Source organism: Myodes glareolus, chromosome 4 (genome assembly GCF_982192425.1).
Source record: "Myodes glareolus chromosome 4, mMyoGla1.1, whole genome shotgun sequence".
In the NCBI taxonomy this organism is placed as follows: domain Eukaryota; kingdom Metazoa; phylum Chordata; class Mammalia; order Rodentia; family Cricetidae; genus Myodes; species Myodes glareolus.
The window spans coordinates 65,943,942-65,971,214 of NC_142029.1; the positions used below are offsets into that span (position 1 = coordinate 65,943,942).

General features: G+C 36.9%; 1 protein-coding gene and 1 pseudogene across 7 annotated transcripts in view; both read right to left on the reverse strand.

The window, feature by feature from the left end:
- Window positions 1-27,273, reverse strand: part of Dock3 (dedicator of cytokinesis 3) — a 389,362-nt gene that overhangs the window by 181,502 nt on the left and 180,587 nt on the right. For all 7 annotated transcript variants that reach the window (XM_085689689.2, XM_085689687.2, XM_085689686.2 and 4 more), the window contains exons 7-9: window positions 16,608-16,692; window positions 3,280-3,321; window positions 2,342-2,496 (exon numbers count right to left, since the gene is read on the reverse strand). In XM_085689689.2, the coding sequence (XP_085545815.1) occupies window positions 2,342-2,496; window positions 3,280-3,321; window positions 16,608-16,692 (282 nt within the window). The remainder of the gene's footprint in view (window positions 1-2,341; window positions 2,497-3,279; window positions 3,322-16,607; window positions 16,693-27,273) is intronic.
- Window positions 4,805-4,960, reverse strand: LOC148122293 (short transmembrane mitochondrial protein 1 pseudogene; annotated as a pseudogene).

Genomic DNA, 27,273 nt, shown 5'->3' on the forward strand with positions numbered 1-27,273 from the left:
GTGGAGTCCATTTACATTAAGGGATATTAATGACTAGCGATTGCTATCTCCTGTTAATTTAGTTTTCATCGTTGGTGATGTTAATTTGTGTGTTTTTTTCCTTCTTTGGGATTCTGTGTAATTATTTCGGGTCTAAGCTAATCGGATGGCCAGGAACCAACAAGTGCCCTCCCTCCTTTATCTTAGTAACCATAGATACTATCACTACTCACATACCTTGATCAGTATTGTATCAATCTATTTATAGCTAAATGTAAGCAGCTTTCACTTATTTTTTGTCAAAATCAGAGCATTGTGGAGCATACAAACTAACTTTTTACTTCTTTTTACTTTATTTTGTTTTTGTTTCAAGACAAGGTCTCTCTGTATAATAGTTCTGGTTTTGTAGATCAGGCTGGCCTCAAACTCACAGAGATCCACCTGCCTCTGCCTCCTGAGTGCTGAGATTAAAGGCATGCACCACCACCGCCTGCCAAATTAACTTTTTCTTTCATATGGTTTTAACTTTTATTAAAAAATTTTATGTGTAACATATACTTCTAGTCCAAATGAGAAGCAGAGGGAGGGAGATCGTGAGCAAGGAAAGCATAATCAGAGGGGGTCTTCATCCGACGATGGATGGAGATAGAGAAGAAGACCCACATTGGAGCACTGTAAGTCAGGACCGCGAAGGGTGCGTTCACCCACTGATACAAGGGGACTGATCAAATGAGAGCTCACCAAGGCCAGCTGGACTGGGACTGAATGAGCATTTGATCAAACCGGATTCTCTGAATGTGGCTGACATGGGGGCTGACTGAGACCCCGAGGTCCAAATGAAGACTGAGAAGCCATTGACAATGGCACTGGGTCTTGTTTTGTCTGCATGGACTGGCTTTTTGGGATCCTGGCCTGTTTGGATGCTCACCTTCCTAACCTGGAGGGAGGGGGGAGGAACTTGGATTTCCCACAGGACAGGAAACCTTGACTGCTCTTGGGAATGGTGAGGGAGGAGGAGAGGGAGTGAGGGGAGCGGGAGGGTATTGGGAGGAGGGGAGGAAGTGGAAATAGTGTTTTCGGATACTTGAATAAACAACAACAAAAACAAAACAAAACAAACAGAGACAAAAAAGTAAATTAAAATAAAAAGACAAAAAAGCTCATTAAAGTACTCCAAAGAAAATTCCCAAGTAATATAAAGTACCCCAAGATTATTTCTCTTGGCTCCATTTAGTAAATGATCACAGAGAAATGTCTGAATTCTCTAAAATACATCTTGGCTACAAATGTCACCACATACCATCAGATCTTTATGCCTGTTAGGTCAAAGTAAGCCCAGTACCTCCTTAATTTTTCTCTACCTATGAAGTGAGAAAGTAGTGCCATAATTATTTAGGCCAATACAGTTTACTGCGTTTCAATTCATTGTGTTGCCCTTTTTCCAAACCAAAGCAAAAGTGAATGACAATGTCAGCCTTCCTTTCTGCTCAGAAGATGCACTCCCTCTCGCAGGGCTACAATAGTACTGTGGACTGAAGCTGCCCTCAGATAAAACACTCACAAACTTTTTCTCTATACGCCCTCTCACACAAAGCCAAAGCAAGCCAAGACCAAGTGACTTCTGTTCTCTGGGGCTGGGCATCTTTGTTACATTCTCTTTGCCCATATGTTTCACCTCTGTCTTTTCTCTAGCATTAAACACAACATATTTTTCTGAGGTAGTGATAGCCAAAACTTACTTTGAGCTTCCAATATGGAATTACGTATAGAAGAAAAAGAAGCTATTTATAGTTAGTTGTTTTCTGGAATATCCTTCCAAGGATCTCTGTTTAAAGCTTTATGCCAACCTGTTGATATGACTGGGATGTGATAGAACACTATAGAAAGCCAGACTTAGCTGGAGGAAGTAAGTGAATGAATCATACCACTTAAGAGCATACTGAGACTCTAGCTCTTTCTCTGTCTCTTTCTGCTTCCTACTTGCCATGTAGTGAGCAGTTTTACTTCATTGTGTGTCCCCATTGTGCTCTTCGGCCTTACAACAAGCCTAAAAGCAATGAAGACAGCAACCCATGGACTGAAACCCTTGAGTCAGTGACTAAAATAAATCTTTCTTCCTTGTAAGTTGCCCACCTCAGATATGTTGTCAGAATGAAGGAAAGTTAACACAACATGGGATGATTTGGATGACTTCAAGTGCTACTGGAACTGGAGCCAAAGTTCAAGATAGTAAGACAAAGCTAGTTTATCTTGTTTAATCACCTTGATATATTTACTCTGAAGGCCAGAGTTACCTTCAGAGTAAATATAAATATAAATAAATATAAATATACACCTCACAAGAACCTCCTAGGACTCTTACCTTATCTGTTTGCCTTCTCTCATGTCATACAGAGAAAAGAAGACATCAGTATCTTCCCCAATGGTATTATAGGTGAAACTCTTCAGGCTGAAGAAGAAATGATGTGGTACTGGCATCCGACAGCTTTCCCCATGGCGTGGGCGCATTGTATCTACCTATTGAGGAAAGTAAAATGTTGTGATTTATATTTTAATTACTCATGATATTTATCATTAAGAAACCAAAAAATCACCTAGTCTCATTATACTGACAAATGGGATTATTAAATAGGTAAGACTGAATGTTTTCTCTAGCAATATGGACTACTATAGCAGACTTGTACTGAGTTGGGCAAGCATCTGACATACTTAATTTAAACTTTTAGGTGGTAATAGTAACAATTCCAGATATCATTTATATCTTTTCCCAAATGAATTCTTTTTAGTTCCTCAGTCTACTTTCTTTTAACTGTTCTTATATAAATTTGCACAAAAGAATGGAGATTGACCAAACTTCTTGGATGCCAAAGCCCCTTAAAATGAAAGGGTAACACAATCGAGGTTTTAAGGAGGAAATATGAGTGGAATATGATAATATACATGCTATGAAAACAACTTAAAGAAACCCATTATTTTGGCCCGGCGGTGGTGGCGCACGCCTTTAATCCCAGCACTCAGGAGGCATAGGCAGATGAATCCCTGTAAGTTTGAAGCCAGCCTGGTCTAGAAGAGCTAGTTCTGTAACACAGGAAAACAAAAAACAAAACAAAACAAAACAAAAAAAAAAACAAAAAAAGAAAGAAAAAACCCATTATTTCATATATGTCCTAAAATTTTTAATTACAAAGTACACCTCCCAGAAGAAAATGGTGTTTGTCATTTCTTGGTGTTTCCACATGTATGATCTTATAAAAGAAAGATTTAAAGGACAAAAGTGAGAGGTTTGAGGAAGACACTTACTTGAGATGTGCTCTGCTGTACACTCTGTCGGCTAGATAAATGCTAAGGAAAGAAAGAAATAGAGAAAGATTTACTCTATGGTGGAGGAAACTAACTTTTATTAAGTACCTCTCTAACCTAGGCAGTCTACTATGCCTATTATAATCATGATCTCACTTAAATCAGTTATTATTCATATTTTATAGAGATAACTAAAGCTCAGAGTAAAGGATTGGTTTGCTGAAGGTCACATAAGAAGATGGTAAAGCCTGTATGTAAAACCCTCTATGTGAAGGCCACATATAGGTGGTTGCTTGTTACCAGACTTTTCATTTGGCAGTCTCTCTCACTTTGTATAATTCTCTATGCTGATGGATGAGGTTCCTTCAGGCTTTCTACAATGCAGCCCTTTAACAAAATCTCCAAAACATCTTTCTATGTTGTTCCTTTATCACTGGCTGAAGTTATAAAATAAAGACTACAATTTAAGCTCTATCACATAGGCTGTGAACTTTTTTTTTGAGAAACTAATTTTAAGTACTTTGAAACAATAAATATCTAACAATCTCCACAGTACCTGCTAGACAGTGAAATCAGCATTATTTCTTAGATCAGCTATCCAAAGCTCTATTTTTCTTTTTGAAGGACCCCAACTCGTTTTAACCACAGTTATACCGTTTTGCAAAGGTTCACAAATAGCAAGCTCAGGGCCTCTGGAATGCTGAACAAATAACAAACTCAGGGCCTCCGGAATGCTGAGCAAAGATACCTGAGGTTAGAGCAAGGACAGCCTTATCTGGCTGCAGGACAGGAGATTTATGGACTAAGTAGGAACAAAGACTTCAAGGGAGAAAGAGAGGATTGCGAGGCCTGAGTCACGTATAAAGCGGGGCTCCTCACGAGTCAGGGGCTGTGCAATCAGACATCTGGTCGCCAGCCAGAAAAGGGGGAGGCAGGATAAGAGGAACAGTAAACCGCTGAGTAGTCCCCTCATTGTTATTTAGGTTAAGAATTTACCACCCTGCATCTTGCTTCTGTACACCTCGCTTTTTGCTCTCCTATAAGAACCCCTCACCCCCAACCTGTGGGGTGCAAGTCCTCCGAGAGACTCTGTCGCCCCAGGTACCTGCGTATCCAATAAACCTCTTGCAGTTTGCATCCGGCTGCGTCTTTTCGACTGATCTTTGGGCATGGGGTCTCTCCCGAGGGAAGGCGCCCACAGGAGTCTTTCATTTTGACAGTAAGTGGTAGGAATTCCAAAAGACAGGTGAACAACTGCTAATTAAAGGCTGTGCTTGCTAATCCAGCATCATTATTTCCTGTCTTGTAACCTCTGAATAGCTGGAAGGAAGATACAGGAAGTGGGAAGGCTTCTGGAAATGCAAGGGGTGACTCTTAAGCTCTGGCCCCATGTTGGCTCTGAGGCAACACACAGGGTTTGAGGCTGAAGAGGAACACAAAAGCTTTGAGATGAGGCTGTAAAGGAAGAAGCCCTCCCCTCCCCCCAGGAAAACCAGTGGATTCAAATGCAATGCTGGGGTAGGCATCAGGAAGTAGGATGTTTCCTCTAGGCTTCCAAGTCCTTTTCAAAAATCTTAATATCTTCAAGTATTTAGCCAAGCTTAACATGTATGTCATAGTTCTGAGCCAGAAACATTCCAACTGCTTTGCTCAAATGGAATCCAAGCAGGAACTGGAACATGATGTTAGTAAGGAGGATGAGAGTATGTGAAGGGGCTTCAGCACCTTCACTGTGGGGGCTCTTCCCCCACACCTAGGCTGTGAAATTTTTTTAAAAAAAAACTCAATCTTTCCAATAAAAATTTCCCTCCAATATAAAAGATAAGAACCTGTTTCGTCTTTCCCAGAATGCTGGTTCAGGTGTGCGTATGTGCACATATACATGTAAGACAGAGGTCAATACTGAGTATCTTCTTCAGTTGTTCTCCACCTTCATCTCTGAGACAGGGTTAGGGTTCTCTGTCAACTTGAAACTCACCAGCTGGCTAGGCTTGCTGACCAGTGGACTTCAGGGATCCCCTAGAAAGTTCTTTTGAGGCTCACATTACATAGTGGGAATCAGTACTCTATTGTAAGTTAGGAACTTAAATATAGAAGTTGCTTCTGGTTTTGGATCTTGACTCATGTTTACTAGTTGGGTATTTTCTTGTCTATAAAATTTGGGTTTAAATCAACTTCACAGAAATTTATGTGGGTTAACGAAATACAGTACCAATAATATTATAAAAGGATTAATTCAATATAGTACCTATCATATTAGAAATGGATAAGTGCAATTATATCTAATATTCCTATTATTCCTTTACCTGGTATTATTCTCACATGTATATTACAAGGACAAGTCATTCATACTGAAGAGTAAATCCTGTTCAAGAGCATCATGACATCACAAAATCACTAGCGGTTACTATGTGGTACTAGTAAACTCTTAATCATTGTTTCCACCCGAAAACATGTAGCAGAACTCACTCAGTGCTTCATATATCAAGATAAAATTATTATTTCAGTAGAATTACTTCATTTCACTCAAATACATTTAACTATAATAACTAGTTAAAATTAAATAATACTTAAATGTCATACATAATAATCTATGTACATTATTAACAACATTAGATAATTACAATTGACTATTAACGTCTGTTCCTGAAACTTTATTTTCCTATTATACATATTAAAGTAATAAAATCAAATATCTAAGAGTTGGGTAAATTATTCACAGAATCTATATTCACAAAAGAAAACTTCATATATGAATTAGTTTTTAAAAACTTTAAGGGTTGGAAATATAGTTCAATGATAGAGCACTTACCTAACATGCACAAAGCTCTTGGCTTAATCTCAATGAAAAAATAAACTTTACAAAACAAACAGGTTTGAAAAAAACCTCCCTCTTAATGGCAATCATCACTTGTATCAGAACTTTAATACATTAATGTTTCCATATTTACTACTTAACTTTAGACTATGAGCTTTCAAGGAAGCAAACTATTATTCTATTAATCTTTTCATTCTAATAGTATAAAAAATGTAAATAACACTAAGAAATTATGAAATGCATAGACTATATTACTCCTCCTGCCAATTTTTCTCTGGTTGAGATGTTTCCAGACCTTTACAATCTCTAGTCTATTTAATCTATCAAATGTACCAATATGAAAACAAACCTATGCATCTTTAGATACAGTATTAATAATATAACTGTTTGATGTATACACTGGAGACTGTGTTAATAATTGTGACTCTTGAGGCTGGAGACATGATTCAGAAGCTAAGAGCTACTCTTGCTGAGGAACCGGGTTTAATTCTCAGCGACTAAATGGCAGCTCATAACTGCCTGCATGGAACTCCAGTTTCAGATGATCTGACACCCGCAACACAGACATGCAGGCAAAATAACAATACACATAAAATAAAAATAAATAAATTATATATATAAATGAATTGTGAGTCTTACAAGAAAATATAAGGTATCTGATCAGGATTATCAATAATACCTTGATTTTGATAAATAATACAGTCAAATATCTGGCTCCAGAAATGGTAGAACATTTATACATTAAAATATCAATTACATTTTAAATATAAGGGCTTTTGAAATATATTATTTCAAATTTGAAATATATTAATTAGTACTAAAAAAACAACAGGAAAAAGCCAGGCGGTGGTGGCACAGGCCTTTAATCCCAGCACTTGGGAGGCAGAGTCCGGGTGGGTCTCTGTGAGTTCAAGGTCAGCCAGGTCTACAGAACAGGCTCCAAACCCACAGAGAAATCCTGTCTCAAAAAAACAAAAACCAACCAACTAAACAAACAAACAAAAAACCAAAAGAAAAACAAAATTTCAAATTAATACAATGCTGCATGAAAGGTTAAGAACGAAGCACGCATTACAATGCATTGAGCAACATGCAAAGCATGACACAATTCTGACACAGTTTGTAACGTCCACATGTCCAGTTCATCAACATTAACACAATACTTTGTTGTTGCTTTAAAAAAATGCTTTACTATCTTCTGCAGAACTGACTTTCTGTTGTTAACAATGGGTTTAAGTTTGCTAGGGAAAGAAGAAAACGGAAGAAACATAAGGGATTTTTCCAAACAATAAAAATTTAAACTATGTATTTAAAGAATTTTAAATGATATATTTTTTCTAATGAAAAAGACAATGCACTAAATGAAACATAAATCATATTTATAAAGGTGTTTCTTAAAGAAAATGTTTGACAAGGAGTACTAAAATTAGAAAGTTTCAGGCTTAGAACCTGGAAACAAATTAGATCCCCTCCAATGAAGAATTGATAAAGAAAACGTGGTACATTAACACAATGGAGTATTACTCAGTTGTAAAAATCATTGACATCATGAACTCTGCAGGCAAATGGATAGAACTAGAAAAAAAAAATCCTGAATGAGGAAACCCAGACTCAGTACACGCTATGTGCTCACTCATAAGTGGATATTAGATGTAAAGCAAAGGATAACCAGACTACAATCCACAGCTCCAGAGAAACAAAGGTAACAAGAAAGACACTAAGAGGAACACCTGGATTGCCTGGGAAGGGGAATTAGATAAAATCTCCTGGGTAATATGTTGGGGGTGGGGCAAAAGAGAGGAGATGGAAGATGAGAACATGAGGGAACTAGATGGTCGAGGGGAGAGAGGGACAGAGTGGGAGAGCAATGAAAACAATATCTTGATAGAGTGAGATAGGGAGAAACTTGGTGCTAGGAAAATTTCCAAGATTCCACAAGAATGATCCCAGCTAAGACACCTAGCAATAGTGGAGAGGATGCCTGAACTGTAATCAGATTGGTGAATATCCCAATGATATTGGTGATATCCCAACTATCATCATAGAGCCTTCATCCAGCAACTAATGGAACCAGAAGCAGTAAGAGGCCAAGTTCTGGAAATCCAATAAAAGAGAGGGAGGAGGGAATATATGAGCAAGGGAAGTCAAGATCATGATGGAGAAATCTATAAGATAGCTGAACCAAGCTCGTAGATACTCATGAACTCTAGACCAACCACAGTGGAGCATCCATGGGACTGAACTAGACCCTCCATATGTGAGAGACAGTGAAGCTTGGATTATCTGTGTAGCACCTGGCAGTAGGACCAGGATCTATCCCTGGTACACGAGCTAGCTTATTGGAGCCCATTCGCTATGGTGGAATGCCATGCTCAGCCTTAATACAGTGGGGAAGGGCTTGGTCCTGCCCCAACTTAATGTGACAGACTTGGTTCACTCCCTTAACCAATGGGAGGAGTGGATGAGAGGTGGGCTGGGGGAGGTGAGGGAGGAGCAGGAAGAGGGTTGGGAGGGAGAACTGTGGATAGAATATAAAATGAAATTTAAAAAAATAAATTAAAATTTATAAAAAAGATAGTTTCTGGCTTAGATTTTATAATCTCTAATTTTATTTAAATTTTGATGTAAAAGGACTTTTTGAACCCCACTGATCCTTGATAACTTTTAAGGTTTAGTAAAAATGTATGAATTATTGTCTATTTCCTTTGCATAAAAATTTGTTCTTTTAATTTTTATTATTTACTATTTATGTGTATAGGGACTTTTGCCTGCATGTATGTGTATGCCTTGGTACTTTAGTGAGCAGGAAATGGTGTCAGAATCCCTGGACTAGTGTTACAGATAGTTGCTAGTTGCCATGTGGGTATTGGATTCAAACCCAGGAAGAACAGTCAAGGCTCTCAACTGCTGAGTCATTTCCCCAGCACCATAAAAGATGTATTTCTTGGGGTGGGGGTGAGGGAGAAAGAGAATGTATATGTATCTTATGTGTGTCTACATGCTAATGAACCCAGGTGCTCATGTAGGTCAGAGGAAGGCATAAGATCCTTTGTAACTGGAGTTACAAGCATTTGTATGCTGCCCAACAAGGGTGCTGAGAACAACTGGAACTTCAGCAATTGCAGTACAGTATGCGCTCTTATACACACCAGGCCCACATTATTTATATTTCTGTATATGAGCTAACATAAATACCTAAAGTGGTAACTTGTAAACTCTCAATCAGTTTTTCTTCATTATAGCTAGTTCTCTTTTTGTTGGTTTATTTGTGTTTTCAAGACAGGGTCTTGTATATATGTATACTCTATGTATACTCTATGTATACACTGCTTGTCCTAGGCCTCACTATGTTGACCAAGCTAGCCTGGAACTCACAGAGAATTGCCTGCCTCTGCCTCAGGAGTGTTGGGATTAATGGCGTGTGCCAGGCCCTATGCCCAGTTTATTATATAGCTGCTTCCTTCAATGAAAAAATAAATGTACAACACAAAAGAAAACAGAATAGAAAATAAAAGTCTTGAATTTAAGCTTTTATGATAAATCAGTATTTTGACAAAAAATAATAAAAGTAATGCATGTATTTTAAAAGATAAATATCTTTAAGGCTTATAATAAAAATTACTGGTCTTTTTTCCCATCTGTGCTACTTCATAGAGATAAGTAGTTTTAACTCCTTACTATGGTTTTCTCCAGAACTTATTAAATAATTCTAATTGTTAGATTTATATTGTTTTTTCTAATTCCAATTTTAAAATAATCTAATGGCTGTTTATTACAGCCGTTTATAAGATTTAAACTCTTGAATACATCTTCTTCCATTCTTTTATCTTCCCCTCAAAACTTTTAGTTAAAACTATTCATAACAGTCAGATTGATGAATATCTTAAATGTCACTACAGAACTTTCACCCAGCAACTACTGGAAACAGAGGCAGAGACCCTCAATGGAGCACTGGGATGAGCTCCCAAAGTTCAGTTGAAGAGTGGGAGGAGTAAGAATATGAACAAAGAGGTCAAGACCATGATGGGGCCACCCACTGAAACAGTGTACGTGAGCTAATGAGAGTTCACCAACTCCAACCAGACAAAGAAGGAACCACATAGATCCAAACTAGTCCCTCTGAATGTGGATAACAGTTGTATGGCTGGGGAAGACTGCAGAGCCACTGGCAGTAGCACCAGGATTTATCCCTATTGCTTGTACTGGCTTTCTTTGGATGGATACCTTGCTCAGCCAAGATAGAGTAGGGAGGGCACTGGACCTTTCCCAAAGCAATGTGCCTTACCCACTCTGTAGAATGGATGGGGAGTGGGGCAGGGGAAAAAGTGGAGGGGATGGGTGGAGGGGAGAGAGAGGGAACTGGGTTTGCTATGTAAAATGAAAAAAGATAATTTGTTTTCTTTTTAAAAAAGAAAAATAAAATAAAATTTAAAAATGTAAAAAATATAACTGAAACATGTTCACAGTTAATTCTTTTTTTCGTATTTTTTCATAGATATAATTATTTTTCTTTAAATTATGGTCATTCTTTTTTAATTGATTATTATTGAGTTCTACATTTTTCTCTGCTCCCCTCCCTGCGTCTCCTCTCCACTTCAACCCTCCCCCAAGATCCCCATGCTCCCAATTTACTCAGGAGATTTTGTCTTTTTCTACTTCCCATGTAGATTAGGTCTATATATGTCTCTTTTAGGGTCTTCATTGTTGTCTAAGTTCTCTGTGATTGTGATTTGTGGGCTTGTTTTCTTTGTTTTATGTTTTAAAACCACCTATGAGTGAGTACATGTGATAACTGTCTTTCTGTGTCTGGGTTACCTCACTCAAAATAATGTTTTCTAGCTCCATCCATTTTCCTGCAAAATTCAAGACGTCAAGATGTATTTTTTTTCTGTTGTGTAATACTCTATTGTGCAAAAGTATCACATTTTCCTTATTCATTCTTCAGTCGAGGGGCATTTAGGTTGTTTCCAGGTTCTGGCTATGACAAACAAAGCTGCTATGAAAATAGATGAGCACATGTCCTTGTGGTACGATTGAGCATTCTTTGGATGTATACCCAAAAGTGGCATTACTGGGTCTTGAGGAAGGTTGTTTCCTAATTTTCTGAGAAATCGCCACACTGACATCCAAAGGGGTTGTACCAGCTTGCATTCCCACCAGAAATGCAGAAGTGTTCCCTTTTCCCCACAACCTCTCCAGCATAAGTTGTCATCAGTGTTTTTGATCTTGGCCATTCTTACAGGTGTAAGATGGAATCTCAGAGTTGTTTTGATTTGCAAATTATGGTCATTCTTAATTATCAGTCAGAAACTTGTTTTAAGCCTCCTCACAGATACCAAAACCTACAGGATGAATACAGCCTACACACACTCTGCTCTTAAACTCATCTCTAAACTGCTTAAAATATCAGCTACAATATAAATGTTAAATAATGAGTGGCTCTACCGTCCTGTTTAGGAATAGCTTCTTGGTTTTTTTTTTTTTTTTTTTTTTTTTTTTTTTTGTGAACTTGATACAAGCTAGAGCTATCTAAAAAGAGGAAACCACAAATAAAAAATAACCTGTAAGCAAGCCTGTGGGACATTCTCTTAACCAATGATTGAAGTGAGAAGGCCCATCCCTGTGCAGATGGTCCTGGGGTGTGTAAGAAAGCAGGTTGAGCCAGCCCTGGGGGAACAAGCCAGTAAGCAGCATTCCTGCATGGTCTTTGCTTCAGTTTCTGCCTTGAGTTTTTGCCTTGACTTCCTTTGATGATGGACTGTGATGTGGAAGGGGAAACTAAACAAATCCCTTTGTTCCCAAATTGTATTAGGTCATGGTGCTTTATCACAGTAGTAGAAATCTTAGTTAAGACACATTGTTTGGAATAATGACATGTTTAAAACAGACATGACCTTTTGAATATTTTCCACTGGAAGTTGATAAAATCCTCAGATGTGGGAGCTATAGATAGGGAGCACCAACTGTCAAGGGTCTTTTCCTATGCACTCCATAGTTACAGATAACCTTTCTGGTTACTTTTTTTTTTATTTAATGTGGAGCAGTTTTCAGTAGTTTTTCTGTTAAATACTTGTACAAATGCTACCTTGGAACTTTCCTATACTGGTCACATCACGGTTCTTTGTCCATTTCATTTGGGTCAGGTTCCACTGGGATGACACACAGTGCCTTTGATCTCCTTTCCTCCCCTCCTCCACCCTTTGTTTACACTTTCATTTTGAAAAAATAATTTATTCTTCAGTATTATCTTGAAAAGTGTCTCCCTCTGTCATGTCTGTTTTTTTCTTCTCAAAGTCCATTAATCCCATTTTACTGAGATTGAGCTTCTCACCTTTATAACTTCTATCTTTTACTTTTATTGTCTTACAATTTTTTTCTATGATTTTAAAACATGTAGGTATATGTGTCTTAATGACTGCAGGTTCCTGTGGAGGCCAGAGGCATCAAATATCTGGGAGCTGGAGTTACAAATCACTATTAGCCACCCTGGCAGGTGCCAAGAATAAAAATTGAGTCCTCTGGAAGTACAAAAAATGCTCTAAACCACTGAACCACCTACCTTATCCTTTTGCATCTTATTTTGATGCTGTTTTCAAATTCATGTCCTTTTCTACTATAATTATTACTGTTTTGTGGGTGTGCATTGTTTATATCCTATTGAGTCTTATTATTGTTGCCTATATATACATGGGAATAGAACTGACCACTTGAGTATGGGCAACCTGCTGGGAGCTCAATTCTCATTTCCTCAATGGTTATCAATTGCCTGTAGCTTCTAAAATAGGGCAGAAGTTTTTGTGTTCTATACCCAACCATGCTGGTATGTTGATTTGTACAGTCTTGTGTAAGTCTTTTATAAGTAGTCATAGCTGTTGAGAGATCATGGGGCAATATCCTCCTCAGGTCAAAAAGATATCATTTCAAAGCAGTTTTCCCTGTTTTTTTTTCTTGTCCCACTTGGGGAGAAGTCATGGAGATTTTCCCCCTCCTTCTATACCAGATTTATTCTAATGACCTTTGTTTAATTGTTCTCTTTTGGTTTTGTGAGACAGGGTTTCTCTGTGTAGCCCTAGATCTCTTGGAACTCATTCTGTCTATCAGGGTGGCCTTGAACTCTGAGACCTGCCTACCTCTGCTGGGATTAAAGGTGAGCATTATTTCAGGTGGTGTACATTTTTAAAAGCTGTGTGGATTACTGTACTCTGTACTTGTTCTCTCCTTTCCTCTTTGTTGACAAGAATCTGTTTTCTCCTAACTGAGTCTTCCACATATCACTTGCCCTCTTCTCTAACTTTTATGTAGGAATTTTTGTTCGTTCATGTATGACTATCTAAAAGTTCTATGTGAGCTCTATTATCATTGGGCTTCATTGTAGAAATATTTGGAAAAGAAAGCAATCTTCTTGCTGAGCTACAAATATAGATATTTTTCCTGATGTCTCTAAAATTACTACAGCTAAACTTTACTCCTGAACCACAGACTTTAAATACAAGTTTTTTGGAAGTTTACTTTACACCAAATTTTAAAAAATATCCAGTAATCTTGGTTTCTCATTGGTTACCCCCAAATCTGATTTTCCTCTATATAGTTCCCCAATGTACTTTTATCATCTGGGCAGATAAAACACAGGAGTCACTGTTCTTTAATCACTTCTCTTCCCTGTACACACGCATACCAATTCATTCTATCAATAACTCTACCTCTAACACCAAAATATATTCAATATTCAACGACTTCTTTCTACTTCCACTGTCCTGGCTCTAGGTTGAACCACTGAACTTAAATGACTTCTCTGCAGTTCTATTTTATGATCTGAAAAACTTGCCATGTCACTATCATGTTCTATCAAGTCCCTAATTGGGGCCTACAAAGCTCTTCACAATTTGGCTCCTGACTCCTTAACGAAAACTATCAAATGTCTCACACTTCCTGGGACTGCCATTTCCGTATATTGTGTGTCATTTTGGAAGTTCCTTCCTTATCTTTTCTGGTCCCCAGAATACCAATCTTGATTCTAATAACATCAGCATACACCTTATTTATGCCGTGCAGCAATGCAATGGTAGTTATTTGTGATCTATCCACTAAGAGCTTCGAACATAGGTTCACAATAGCTGTAACCATCCTATGCTCTCAATAAAAATATTTCATTTTCTTGCAGCTTTCATCATATAGTCTGAATCACTATAAACCCTTAAAAATGAAGTTCCTTAGTCTGAAGTTCTCACCTTAAATTTCTACTGTATTTTACATCATGATTTTTTTTTACTTATTATCCAGCATGTAAAATATAACTGCGGTTATCAGTCAACCCTATATATTTTTATTAAAATGGTTACTTAGATCTAGTGATCTTTTACTTAATGTCCAAAGTATTATACACACTTAGTTATATACAATGTCATATTCCTATAATTATTACATGATTTAGGTACTATACAGCAATACATGATCTATTGCTAGAAGTGGTTAAATCACTATGTCACACAACTACTAAATAATATGACTGGGGTTTAAGCCTCATCAATTTAATTTAGTATCCTTACTTTAGTCTGAGTTTATAATTCAATATCATAACTAGAAAATGACATTGGAGGGAATTTTTATTCGTTCAGAATGTTTTTAAAATAACTAACATACATCTAAGGATCTATCAGATATTTATAGGCTTTGTCATCCACAATGTTCATCACAAGAATGGAAACCAGTGTATGTTAAGAGAACTTGAGTTCCCTCCATTTTCTAACTGCTTATAGACCACATATGCACACTATGAGGATGTGTGCAAGCTCTAAATATGAGAGCAAGGCTCTAAATATGCTTCTTAACAACATCATGTCTCTAGAAAGATAAGTGTATTATTTCCAAGTTCAATCACTTTTTTTCAGTCACTGTTTGAACTAACAACTGGTTCTTTGCAACTTCAATCATCTTTTCATTTATAAAAGGCAAGGCAAGGATACATATTATTAACTATTCCAAGTGGCAGAAAAAAAAACCAGCAAAGTAGAATTAACAGAGAAGTGACCCCTAGAAAGTATAGTGAGCTCAATATTCCTGCTTTGTATTTCCACTTGGAAAGTATGAGGCCAGAGTAAAATTAGTTGTTTCTTAAATACGGAGACAGAAGCAAAAAGACAGTTTAAAAAATGTTGCAATTTATTTCAAGACCCAGCAATATTACTCTTGGACATATATCCAAAGGATGTACACTCATACCACAAGGACATTTGCTCAACAATGCTCATAGCAGCATTGTTCATAATAGCCAAAACCTTGAAACAACATACATGCCCCTCAACTGTAGAATGGATAAATAAAATGTGGTACATTTACACAATGGAGTATTACTCATTTGTAAAAAACAATGACATCACGCAATTTGAAGGCAAATGGGTAGAACTAGAAAAAAAAATCATCCTGAGTGAAGTAACCCAGACTCAGAAAGACAAACACAGTATGTGCTCACTCATAAGTGGATACTAGATATAAAGCAAAGGACAACCAGGCTACAATCCACAGTCCCAGAGAAGCTGGGAAACAAGAAATACCCTAAGAGGAACAAATGGATTGCCCTAGGAAGGGGAAATATATAGATCTCTTGTATAAACTGGGAGAAGGATAGAAGGGACAGGATGGAAGATGAGAACATAAGGGAACTGGATGGAGTTGGGGGAGGGACAGAGAAGGAGAGCAATGAAAGAGATATCTTGATAGAGGGAGCCATTATGGGTTTAGGGAGAAACCTAGTACCTGGGAAACTCCCAGGAATTCACAAGGAAGATCCCAGCTAAGACTCCTCGCAATAGTGGAGAGGGTGCCTGAACTGGCCTTCCCCTGTAAACAGATTGATGACTAACCTAATTATCATCATAGAACCTTTTTCCAATAACTGATAGAAGCAGATGCAGAGATCCACAGCCAAGCACTGGGCCAAGCTCCAGGGGTCCAGTTGAGGAGAAGGAAGAGGAATTACACGAGCAAGGGGTGGGCGGGGGGATCAAGATCATGATGGGGAAACCCACAGAGACAGGTGACCTGAGCTACTGGGAACTCATGAACTTCTGGAATGGTAGCTGGGGAGCCTGCATGAGACTGAACTAGGCCCTATGCATGTGTGTGACAGTTGTGTGGCTTGGTCTGTATGTGAAGCCCCTGGCAGTGAGACCAGGATCTATTCCTGGTGTATGAGCTGGTTTTTTGGAACCCATTCCCTATGGTGGGATGCCTTGCTCAGCCTTGATGCAGCAGGGAGGGGCTTAGTCCTGCCTCAACTGGATGTGCCAGGCTTTGTTGACTCCTCATGGACCTCTTACCCTCTCTGAGAGGTGGGTAGGGGGGTGGGGTGGGGAGGATGTAGGGGGTGGGAGAAGAGGAGGGAGGGAAAGGAACCAAGGGAGGGGGTAACTGTGGCTGGTATATAAAATGAATAAAAAAATAAAAATGTTTTTAAAAACAAAGGAAAAAATAGCTGTAAAGGAACAATCCATCACTTGTTAAGACTTCTTACCATTTTATAGAGATCCGAGACACTAATCTGGTCTGAGTCCACTACTTCAAAGTCCTTCCGAGGCACCAAATCCAGGCCCAAATGCCTAATAAAGAGAAAGACCACACTCAGTTGCAAATGCTCAGATTACTCATCTCTCTATGTGGAACTGAAAACCTATACCTTTCATGATTTTGTATACAGAGCTTCAAGCACTGCCCTAGAAGGGATATGTTTTTATCTAGCAACATCTAATTGTGTTCACTTAGGGGCAAATAAATGAAGCTAGGGATTTTAAGACAATTCTAGTTACTAAGAAGTTCTACTGGTAATTACAAAAAGCTTCCATTTAGTATGGTTATAATAATACTTAATTTCATTAAGAATACTTTTTATAAGACAAATAAACCATTTTTATTTCTCTATTTCTCACACCATACTAGTATATTCAAGGTTCAATTTTGCATTATTTTCATTACAATGAAAAAAATCAACACATAAAAATCATGTCCCAGCACAAAGCATGGTGGTGCACACCTTTAATCCCAGAACATAAAGGCAGAATCAGGAAGACTTCTGTGAGTTCAAAGCCAGTTCCAAGCCAGCCAGAATTATACAGTGAGATTCTGTCTCAACAACACAAAACAAAAATCACATCCTAGAAAGGATGATCCCAACTAAGACTCTTAGCAATGGTGGAGAGGGTGCCTGAACTGGTCATCTACTGTAAGCAGATTGGTGACTTCCCTAATTGCCACCAGAGACACTTTATCCAGTAATTGATGGAAGCAGAGGCAGAGATCCACAGACAAGCACTGCACTGAGAGGAGAGGAGGGATGGGAAATTAGTTGGTATATAAAATAAGTGAAAAATAATGTTATTTAAAAATTTAAAAAAAGAAATGTGTTTTAGTTTACCCTTATATTGTTTCCAATTGAATACTAACATTGGTAAATCTTAACATATATAAGCTATAATATCTTTAACATTAGACAGAGGTTTAAGAAATACTACTACTCAAGCAACAGAATTTAGAAGATATAATTTTGGATGGGGGAAAAATAAGTGATGTGTTGTAGGAGGTTGCTTATTTGTTCCCAGATGCTCAGCACCGAAATAACCACACATAAACTGTATTAATTAAATCACTGCTTGACCCATTAGCTCTAACTTCTTGTTGGCTAACTCTTCCATCTTAATTTAACCCATTTCTATTAATCTGTGTATAGCCACGTGGCTGTGGTTTGCTGGGTAAAGTTCCAGCATCTGTCTCTGGCGGGGCTACATGGCTTATTCTGACTCTGCCTTCTTTCTTTCAGCATTGAGTTTAGTTTTCCCCACCTACCTCTGTTCTGTCCTGCTATAGGCCCAAAAGCAGTTTCTTTATTAAGCAACGATAATCATAGCAGCATACATAGGCGAATCCCACAGTGATGGCAATTTTCAGTTGATTGTGTGGTAGCATTAGGCAGTGGAAAGAACTCTCTAGAGCCCAGATTTTTGGGTTCACTTATAATTTATAGTCAATTTGATAGTCCCCTTCTCACTAGATCTAAACCTGAAGATCAGTGAAGGTAGAGGCTTGTGAACCTATGAAATGGATTGTGATACTAGATTGAGGAAGATCATATATGAATTTTTTTTCTAAAGAAGAGAGCTTACTTATCAGGGTTTCAGTAAGGTTTCAATAAGGTTATGAATTACTATGTCTGGCAAAAGTATTCCATGGGACTTTTCAAAAGAAACAACTACTCTAACTAAGCTATAAACCTTTTCATAAAATGTTAGCAAAATTAATTCTGTAAGCTCTTTCAGTACACAAACCCCTACTCATTTAAAATAACGTGAGTTGTGCATCCAAAATGTAGGCTTATTTTACCAATAATACATAATTTATTTGTGTTGTTTGATTGTTTTTGTCAACTCAACACAAGTTAGAGTCATTTGGGAAGAGGGAACCTCACTGAGAGAAGGTCTCCATTGAATTGGACTGTGAGCTAGTCTGCTGGACATTTTCTTGATTAAAATTGATGTGGGAGAGCCTACCTACTGTGGACAGTATCACCCCTGGGCAGGCAGTACTGGGTTTTATAGGAGAGCAGGTTGGGCAGACCATGAAAATCAACCCTGGAAGCAGTGGTTTTCCCTGATCTCTGCTTTATATCTCGCCTAGAGTTCAAATCTTTACTCCCTTTCAGGATGAACTAACTATAAGCTGAAAGAGGAAATAAACACTTCCTTCCCCAAGTTGCTTTTGATCTTGTGATTTTTACCATGGCATCAGAAAACAAATGAAGGTAAGCTTGTTCATAGCAAAGTATCTGATCTAAAAGTATCAAATTACAAGATGATGACAAAGTAAAAATAAAAAATAAAAACTATGAGGAAGATAGAAGCATATTAACAGCATGTTAAAAGCAAGCACTAACAGCAAAATGATTACTATAATTTAGAATGAAAAGAGCACGCCAGTATTTATGTTAGAAAACTAGAGTTATAAAATTATCTTTAAAAATATTTTCCAAGTCTTTATACATCATGTCATTTATATTTTCTAAAAAAAACAAAACAGACATACATGAAAGCAGACTGCTCCATGTCTATAAATCCTTATACTCACTAAGGCAAGAAGATAAATGAGTTGTAGACTAGCCTATGTTATATAATAAGATATGTATCCATGGGGGGAGGAGAACAAATGGAAGGGGAAGCATAGTGGGAGAGAACAAAACATACATTTCATATATATTCTTTAACTACTGGAAGTTTAGAGATGTACAGCTGTCTCTTGATATCCAAGAGGAATTAGTACTAGAAGCCCTCAAGAATGCACAAATACAATGATGTTAAAATCTATTTCATAATAGAGCTACAATCTGTATATAATGCATAAGCATATTCAATACAACTGGATATAATACACAATTTTTCAATATACTTTGTAATCTCTACATCACTTGAAACATACACAATGTAGATGCTATTTAAATAGCTGTTCTATTGCATTGTTTAGGAAATAATAAGAAAATGTGTAATCTAAAAGAGGTAAGGAAGGAGAGACTGCCTGACTCTTGAAGAAGAACTGCTGCTGAGGACTCTACCTTAACCACTGAAGAACCTGAGAAGTCACTGATACTCTGCTGCTTTGATACTCTGCTGCTTTTATATGTTCTAAAAGGAAAAAAAAAAGATCGTATCTTTAAATCTTTAATCAGCAATCCTACCTTAAAATCTACTAAGGGGAAATTTATTGAGTGACACATTTTTGTGTATTTCAAACCAAACTACTGCTTATGGCACTTACACTAACCACAATTATCTAAATAAAGGACATAAACTAAATCAGAGAGAGAAACATGAAGGTATTGTTACAGGTAAAAATCTTATAGTGAAGGTAGAAAAGAGGGGGGAGGGGAAAATTAGAAAGTGAGATTAAGAAAGAAGAAAAGACAGAGTATAATTGGCAGGTATGCACAAACCTAGCACTTGAGATACCAAGGTAGAATAAGTATAAATTCAAAACCAGGCTAAGTGGGACTTGATATAAAACAAAACAACAATAACTAGAATTATATATTATGAGTGATTCATTTAAAAATTTTTGACTTTGAAATAAAAATACCAATTTTGTTTAACAAAATAATGTACAAAAACATTTGTTTTTAAGAAAAGGTTTCACTGTGTAACAGCCTTGGGTGTTCTGGAATTTACTCTGTAGACCAGGCTACCTTAAACTCACAGAAATTCACCTGCTTCTGCCTTCCAAGTACTGAGACAAAAGCCATGCACCACCACATAATTTTAATTCAACAAAAGTTTAAAACTACTTTCAATATTATTCAAATCTGAACTTGCCACCTAAAGAATGCAACACACAAAATTCTATAATTTTTAAATAGTGTATGCCATTACATCACACTTAGGGTTAATCATGCCATTCTGATTGTTCACAGGCATCATAGTGAGTAGGATGGTTGGTTACTTCCTTCCTTTGGAAGCTCAATGCAAAAGACAAAATCCATTACAGAAAATTACAACCAATCAAAATGCAGAGTTGTGGAGTCCAGTCTCAAAAGATACATCTACCAGGAAAAAAAAAAAAACTCCCACACTTAGGGCTCAGGGAACACTGCACAAGAGGAAATAAAGGGATTCTAAGAGCCAGAGGAACAGGACATTTGCTGTGAGACTTTGTCTTCTAGTAATGTCAGAAGTTACACTCATAAAATATCACAAATATGACTGCCAAACCATGAACTGACCGAGGCAATAACAATAAAATGCTAAAGTAGATGAGAGAAAAGCCACAAGACTCAACCCTATACAAGGAAAACCAGGCAACTAAAGAATGCTGAGCATGGGAAGAATAATCTCCAGGAAAGAGCACACCAATAGGTCAGGAAATACCAAATGATCAGCCATGAAAACATACATATGAGTAACATCATACAAACTGATCAGGCTGTATTTAGAATAAATATGTATATTAATACACACACATATATCATATATCATGTATATGGCTACAATGACAAGTAATGAAAGGCCATGTATTTGAAAGACAGCAAGGATATGTGGGAGGGTTTGGGATGAGGAAAAAAAGGGAGAAATGATGTGATATAATCTCAAAAATAAAAATAAAACTTATTTTTAAATAAGCAATAAAAAATTTAAAAATATTTCTCATTTTGAGTATTTTTCTAAAGCAAAATCAGTTTACCTGTGTCAATTCTGGATTACTGCAATTTTAATTTACCTATTTTATATTTTCTACAGTGATGAAACTAGAGACATTGAAAAAAGTGTTTATGGAAGGTACTGAAAAACTAATAAATTGAAATTAATTACTAGGTGTATTATTTTTAAATCTTTGCACTGAATGTAATTATTGGATTTATTCTTTATATAGGATACGTGAACACAACTTTGTATTACACACTTCCTGTATCAAAGATCCTAAAAATATAAGAACACAATACTGTTGGGCATGGTGGCACATGCCTTTAATCACAGTCCTCAGGAGCCTGAAGCAGGTGATCTCAAAGCCTGCATAGTGAGAGCCTGTCTAGAAATAAGTTCTGCATTATTTTATAATTTAAGAAAAGAATATGGGATGAGAGAGGGGAGAAGGATAGGAAGGAAAGGAAGAGAGGCAATACTAGGAGAAAAATAAAATAAAAACCAAACAATATTTAAACTACGAACATTGGTAACAAGTAACCGAATTTTAAGACTAACACAAACAAGTACAGTCCTCTAAAAGTATGGGTTTTAGGAGTTATCCTAGGTACAAATGCCAGTTCCAGCACTCACTACATGATAGCACACTAAGGAAATTGTTTCTTGGTCATAATTACCTTACTAGGTAAGACAAAGCTTTTGTCTTGGAAGGTCATAGGAGTATTTCATTACAGTAAGTGTTACCAATGGACCCCTGCAATTGCCAAGGTTCTGCGTTACATATACTATCAATAGCTATGATTAATAGCTTATGAATTAATTCTGAAACAACAAGTTATGATGTCAGAGCTTATAGGAAAGGCATTAGAGTTTAGCATATAACTAAAAATTATGTGAAATAAAACATTAAAATGTGCTCATCAGATACTGACAATGCAGCTATTAAATATGCTCCGTGCCAATGTTCTATGACATTACATAACAATAGAATGCAAAGTGTGGAAATATGCTGGTATACACAAGAATGATGGATATAGTTTTCTGACTCAACTTTGGGATGGAATAATCTCTTTTATATAACTTACTGGCAGGAAACACCTTAACAATAAATCATCTCTTCTTTTTAAATATTAAGGAAAAATTAAAGTTCAAGTAAGAATTAGAGGGAACAGTCTTCAATTTCTGAGCAAACATTTTAGATTTGTCTATTTGCTTATTTAAATAGAGATCCCCAAATCAATGAAACAATTACTAATGATATTTTGCTCTACTTACAGACTAGTGTCTAGACCAATTTTCATCAGAGATGCTTCATCCAGCAACTGATAGAACCAGATGCAGAGACTCACAGTCAAACAGTTAGCGAAGCTCAGGGAACCCGGTAGAAAAGGGGAAGGAAGGATTGTAGGAGCTAGGGGGGGTCTCATGGATAGATTGTAGGAGCCAGAGGGGTTATGGATAGATTGCAGGAGCCAGAAGGGTCAAGGATACCAGGAGAATATAGCCCATAGAATCAACTAAGTAAGGGTTATATGGGCTCACATTGACTGAAGCAGCAATCATGGAGCCTACATGGATCTCTGTTAGGTCCTCTGCATATACATTGTGGTTGTTTAGCTTGAGAATATTTTGGGAATCCTAACAATGTAGCTGGCATTTTCTTTGGGCCATCAACTAGTTCCCAAACAAAGACATGGAGACTTCTTTTTAATTATAAATGCTCAGCCTTATATTATGCCTGTACCACTAGCTCTTTTAACTTAATTTAACCTGTTTCTATTTGTCTACATTTTCCCTCAGAGCTTTAAACCTTTCTTTCATTCTGTATGTTTTACTTTTTTTTCTTCCTCTCTGTGTGTCTGTCTGGCCCCTGGCATCTTCCTGGCATCCCCCTTTCTTTCTTCCCAGAGCATAAATTCCTCCTCCTATTTACTCTTCCTGTCCAGAAGTTCTGCCTATACTTCCTCCCTTGCTATTGGCCATTCAGTTTTTTATTAGACCAACCAGGTGCCTTAGGTAGACAAGGTAAAACAGTAACACATCTTTACATAATTAAACAAATTAAACACATCTTTACATAGTTAAACAAATATTCTGCAACATAAACAAATGAAACACATCCTTACAATACTTAAACAAATGCAACATATCTTTGCATAGTCAAATATTCTACAACATAACAGTGGGAGTGGGGGCGTCTCTTACTCTTTTGCCTGCTCTTGGAACCCTTTTCCTCCTACTGAGTTGCCTTGTCCAACCCTAATATGAGGTTTGTACCGAGTCATATTGCATTTTGTTATGCTGTGTTCAGTTATCCCTGTGAGGCCTGTTCTCTTCTGAAGTGGAAATGGAGGAGCAGTGAAGGGGGAAGAGATGGAGATTGGGAACAGCAGAGGGAGGGGAGGCTGTGGTCAGGATGTATTGTACGAACAAAGAATAAATAAAACAACAACAAAATAGAGATAGAACTATAAAATTTTCATTTAGGTTTCTACTTTATTTTCTATTGGGAAAAAGAAAACTGGAGGAAAGAAGGGGTGCATGAATAAGGAAGATGGAGAACAAGGATAGAAGGGAAAGAAATGGAACTGTAAGTAGTGATATTTTGTTTGTTTTAACAAATAAAGCTTGTCTGAAGATCAGAGGGCAGAGTTAAGCCACTAGAGGGTAGGGATTGGAGGCACACACCTTTAATTCCAGGACTCACAGGAGACAGAGACAGAGGGATCTCTGTTAATTCAAGGCCACCCTGGACTACACGAGACTGAATCTATCCAAAAGAGAAACAGAGATCACAGAAAAGTGATCCCAGCACTTTGGATCACACACCTTTAATCCCAGCCCTAGTGGGGTGGAGACAGGAGTGATATGGCTGGGTGGAGAGAGGAATATAAAGCAGAAGGAGTCAAGAGCTCTGCAGTCTGAGGTTTGGTAGAGACGAGTCTGGAGAGACGCAATCTGAGGACAGGATCACCTCTTCGGTCTGAGCACTGGTAGAGGTAAAAGAACTTTCTAGTGGCTGGTCTCTCTGCTTCTTTGATTTTCAGCATTATTCCCTGACATTAACATCTGACTCTGGGTTTTTATTATTATGACCAACCAGAATTCATGCTATATTTATGTTTCTTTTTTGATTTATTTATAATTGACATATTACCCTCCAATATAAACATACTTAGTTTTCTTAAAAAATAATTTGTACTTGTTACGAAGACACCACTTTAAAATTATTCTCATTAATATTATAAAATATGATTGGTTTGTTTCCTAAGTTTTGCAGTAAAATGATGACTGATATTTATCTACTGGTTTTATGGTTATAGTTAATTTGCAACATAATGAATTTTATAACTATTAATGGCATCAATTCATGTTCATTTACTATTATTGATAGTTTGTTTGTTTTTGTTTTTGAAGCAGGGTCTCTCTCTTTAGTTCTGGCTGTCCCGGAACTCACTCTGTAGATCAGGCTGATCTCAAACTCAAAGAGATCCTTCTGTCTCTGTCTCCAGAGTACTGGAATTGAAGTTGTACACCACCACTCTTGGCTACTGTTATTGATTCTTAGAGAAAATGCAATATATAATGTAATTTATAATATAATTAATGTTTGGACTGAAGGGGCAAAATCATTAATTATACCTCAATTTCACGTATTTTATTTAGTTTTTTATTGTTTCAAGTCATTAATTTAGACAACACTATTGATCATTGTACTTGAATTCATGTATACTATAGCATATAACTAGTTTAGTTTATAACGAAGATTACAATGTACAGTTGCAAAACTAGCTGGGATAGTATCTTGTCCTTTCAGAAAAACTACAAACAATAAAATTTAAATTGTGTTTCTCTTTTTATTAGGAATAACAATTGCCACTCTCAGTTAGATCCATTCAGAATTTATTAGAGTTCATATTTCCTGATTTACTCTTTTTTGTTTGTTTGATTTTCAAGACAGGGTTTCTCTCTGTGGCTCTGGTTGTTCTGGAACTCTCTCTATAGATCAGGCAGACTGGCCTTGAACTCACAGAGATCTACCAGCCTCTGCCCTGCCCTCCCAAGTGCTAGAATTAAAGGCATGTGCCACCACCACCGCCCACCATTTCTGATTTACTCATATACTTTACAATTTCTTTCCTCGAATTTCACCAAAAGAAAGGAAATCAGAGAGAGCTATTCTATCTACAAATGGCTTTATTTGGTCTTCACACTATCAGTGTGATTACTTATAAACCCTGGCTAGTTTATCATTTTCCCTATGGAATCCTAAAGCAACTATTTTATTATCTTCCAGTATTTGCTATTATTGATAAAAATTTTTGAGGTAAATGTAATTACTTTCTTTTCTAAGAGAAGTTGTTTTTCTATCTAAAGACCTTAATAAATTTCTCCTCATGCCTAGGATAAACAAATATGTACCTTAAGATGGACTCTTTTAAAACTCCATTCGTTACTTTAAATGTATGGTGAGCCCCTTCTCTTGGGAGGCTGCTGATTTTGGATTCGAGGAATTTCTGTTTCTTTATAAACACTATTTCATTGTCCTTGTTCTTTTTCTAGGAATTATATCTGATCTCAAACCTCCCCAGTAATTACTCTCTAATAGTAAATGTAGTTGCTCATTAGTTTTCCATCTTTTTTGTTTTATTCTCAAGGAAATTACACAAAATTTATCTGAATGTTTTATTTTAGAAATCATATATTACTATTCTACACAATGAGGCTTCTTGATTTTTAAATGCAGGGGAATTTGTTTTGTTCTTAAAGTTTAGAAATGAACTTCTATTCCTCTCAAAGGAGAAGAAGCCGTTTCCCCCGGGTCTAGGTAATTTTTTAATCCTGGTGTCACTCTTCCCTGAGAGATAACTTATATAAATATCAGTGAAATTAATTGTTCATTTGTATGTAATATGCATTGGAAGAAATTTAGGAAGTTTTTGTTTCTAAATAGATAACTGGGAGACTTTCCTTTATGGTAAGAGTGGGGAACCTGGTCATAATATTACAAAACCTTTAAATGCCACAAAACACGAGGTTCCAATTCTTCCTCCTGTTGCCCAGTTCTCTGAGGCTGTTAGTTTCAATATTTGCTTACATAAAGGGGAAACAAGTGGCTATTAATTTTTCTCAAGTGATGATTATTCTTCATACAGATATTTAGACCATTAGCATGACCTTTTAAGGTCCTTCTCATAACCCTGGATTCTGGGGGCTTCAGAGCAGACTGTCTCCAACATCGCTAAAGTTCTCTCTGCCTATACTGACCTCTTCTGTCAAATAGCCTGCTTTCTACTTTTCAGAAATAGGTTCACATATCTCATTCATTGGAGGGTACCCCTTCCCAATCATTTTCTTTTCTATCATTTCAATAATGCCTTGGTTGGGAAAAGTGAACATAAATATTTAAATATATTTATGTACATACTTAGGTCTGAAGTAGGAAACAACATGGTTGCTTCAAAGTTCAATGGACATGAACAATTACTAAATTTAGGAAGAAATAACTTTAATCTCTTTCAACTTACAATGACAAAGACTCATTTTTATTATAAAAGAATTTATTTTATTTTATGTGTATGGGCATTTTGCCTGTATGTATGTCTCTGGACCATGTGCATTTATGGTGTCAAGAAGCCATAAGTAAGCAGCAGGTGTTTAAGAATTGGAGTTGTAGATAGTTGTGAGTCACCATGTTGGTGCTGGCAATAGAACCTGGGTCTTCTGAAAGAGCAGCCTGTGCTCCTAACCACACAGACATGTCCCTGGCCCCCAAATTTTATTTTAAGGGCACAGAAAATCATCACATACACTGCACAAATGCAGGACTCTTTCTGAATGACAAATGAATTAAGAATACTCCGAAGTATAAATACTCATTTATAAATGATATTTATACAGATTCATTGTATGGCTAGAAAATATATTTTAAAAACACCAACACAGATATACACACACAGTATACATTTATTTGTTGTGTATGTATGCAATGGAGATGTCAAGCAT